At 48.7% G+C, this 2300-nt stretch overlaps 1 protein-coding gene across 1 annotated transcript; it reads right to left on the bottom strand.

Moving 5' to 3' along the window:
- Positions 1–289: 289 nt before the first annotated feature.
- LOC135406093 (olfactory receptor 6C3-like) lies at positions 290–1843 on the bottom strand. The gene has a single exon (XM_064640648.1). The coding sequence runs from the start codon at positions 1760–1762 to the stop codon at positions 779–781; it is 984 nt and encodes a 327-aa protein (XP_064496718.1). The 5' UTR covers positions 1763–1843; the 3' UTR covers positions 290–778.
- Between the last annotated feature and the right edge of the window lie 457 nt (positions 1844–2300).

Here is a 2300-nt window from a genome sequence, read left to right as displayed (position 1 = left end):
TCTTTAATAACTTTGTCTAAGCCTTCCACTCCCACCCGTGACAGCACCGCGCCCACAACACGAACCCTGCAGTCCAGTCGCTCCAGTCACTCCGTTGTCAGCACTATTGACACGTGGGCTGTTCAGTGCCCTGGTCCTCCTCCAGTTGCTGCACTCACACCCCCATGCTCACGAGCCCTTGCAGAGAGAATTGGCTCACACAGGAGTTAGAAGTTAAGTTTAATGAGAAGACAGAACAGACTGCACTGGTTGGGGTCCTGCCCTCAACTTCCCTCAAGTCCTGTGTTATCCAAAACTGCTCTTCCCCTGCATCCCATCATGTGTCCTACACTCCAAGGCAACAATCCCCCTAGTCCAAATGGGGATCTGCTCTCAGTGACTGAGGGGTTTCAGACCTGGACAACAGGGCTGATGGCTCTCCCAGGGCAGCCCTGGAAAGAGCTGGGACATGGTGTCCATTTCCCAGAGCCTGTCATTTGGGTTGTCACTTGCCACTGTTCCTCTGTGCCCTCTCTGTTTGGAGATGGATTCTTGGAGAGCTGATGGCCCTGCAGTGATGGAGCAGCCAGGGCAGAGCATTAACTGAGTTACTCCTCCTCCCACTGTTAGTGCCCTGTCTGTGTGTGCAGATGAGCTTCTTATCCCTTAACCTGACACAAGCTGACAAGAGCACAAATCTCCTGAGGCATCCGTGTTTGGAGGTCACACACATATGCCCTGCTATTGTTTAACAGATGAGAGCAGATCCTTGGAATTTATGTCCAGAAATGCATCATGATTAGGGGAAAAGCTTTGTTATTGTACTGGCAATGGATTTGTTCAGTGCCAGTATCACAGCCTTGTTCCTAAGGCTGTAGATGAAGGGATTTAAGAATGGGTACAGGACTGTGTTCAGCAAAGCTACAATTCTGTTGGTCTTCAAGGAAACATCTGCTGAAGGACACATGTAGAGAGCAATGCAGCTCCCATATACAATGGATAAGGTGATGAGATGGGAAGAGCAGGTGGTAAAAGCTTTCTTCCTCCCAGAGGCTGCTGGAAGCTGCAGAATACAGAAAAGGATGCACATGTAAAATGCCAGAGTTAAACATAAGGAACCCAACACGACACACGATAAGAAAACAGAGTCTATTTTCCAAAGCAGGCTGGTGTCAGAGCAGGACAGTTTGAATAAGGGGGAGTTGTCACAAAGGAAATGGGGGATCCTGTTGGAGCCACAGAAGGACAGCTGAGAGAGGAAGAGCAGGCGGTAGCTCAGGAGGGTGAAGCCGATGAGCCAGGCAGCAACAACCAGGCAGAGGCAGAGCTGAGGCTCCATGGTGGCAGCGTAGTGCAGGGGGTGGCAGATGGCAACCCAGCGGTCAAAGGACATGACAACAAGCAGGACAAACTCTGTGCAGCCCAGGGCGAAATAGAAATAGGATTGGGCAAAGCAGCTGCTCAGCGAGATGGTTTTCTGATCAGAACTCAGGATGGCAAACAATTTAATGCTGGTGGAGGATGTAAACCAGATTTCCAGGAACGCCAGGTTGCTAATGAAAAAGTACATGGGGGTTTGCAGGTGGTGATCCACACACACGAGGAAAATGATGGTTGCATTCCCTGTCACTGTTGTCAGGTACATGAGCAGAAGGATCACAGAGAGAAACAGCTGCAGGCTTTGATCAAGCCCTGGGAAACCCTCTAGGATGAACTCAGTAACTGCTGTTTCATTTGCTGCTCCCATGCTGAATTTCAGTTCATCCTGCCGGGACAGGAACATGGCAAAACCAAGTGTGATAATTTCACAGGCTGGACAAAATGTTCTGTCCTTCCCTCTCTGCTCCTTTCATTTCCTGCACTCTTCCTGTACAGCACAGAGATCGTCCTTCAAGCAATTCTCACACCCTGATTTTTCTGTTTCACATTTCACTCAGAGTCCTCTGAGATTTTGTTGTCTTATTTCTACTTTGCCAAATACTCACAAAGAATTCTTTCACCAGAACAGAGGATTCTGAAGAGGCTGTTGGCTATTTCACCCCATTCCTGGGAAATTCCAAGCTCACTCAGACCTCTGGCAAACATCTGTCCCACCTATGTGCCAAAAGCCTCTCTTCTACTGCACAGATGCTAAACCATGAAATCACATCCACTCTGCATGTTTAAAGCTCTTGTTTCTACTTTTCAGTGTTTGCCTTTTGCACTGGGGATCCCTGAGAATCTGTTGATTCCAAAATAAGCAATATCAAGTATTTTGCAATCCCCTGCTTTCTGCCACAGCTTCTTGCTCTCTGGTTCTTCAGGAAAAGAGAGGGGAGGGC

Source organism: Pseudopipra pipra, chromosome W, assembly GCF_036250125.1.
Source record: "Pseudopipra pipra isolate bDixPip1 chromosome W, bDixPip1.hap1, whole genome shotgun sequence".
Taxonomy (NCBI): Eukaryota; Metazoa; Chordata; class Aves; order Passeriformes; family Pipridae; genus Pseudopipra; species Pseudopipra pipra.
The sequence above is the reverse complement of the archived record's forward strand: the minus strand, read 5'-3'. Positions and strand labels throughout refer to the sequence as shown.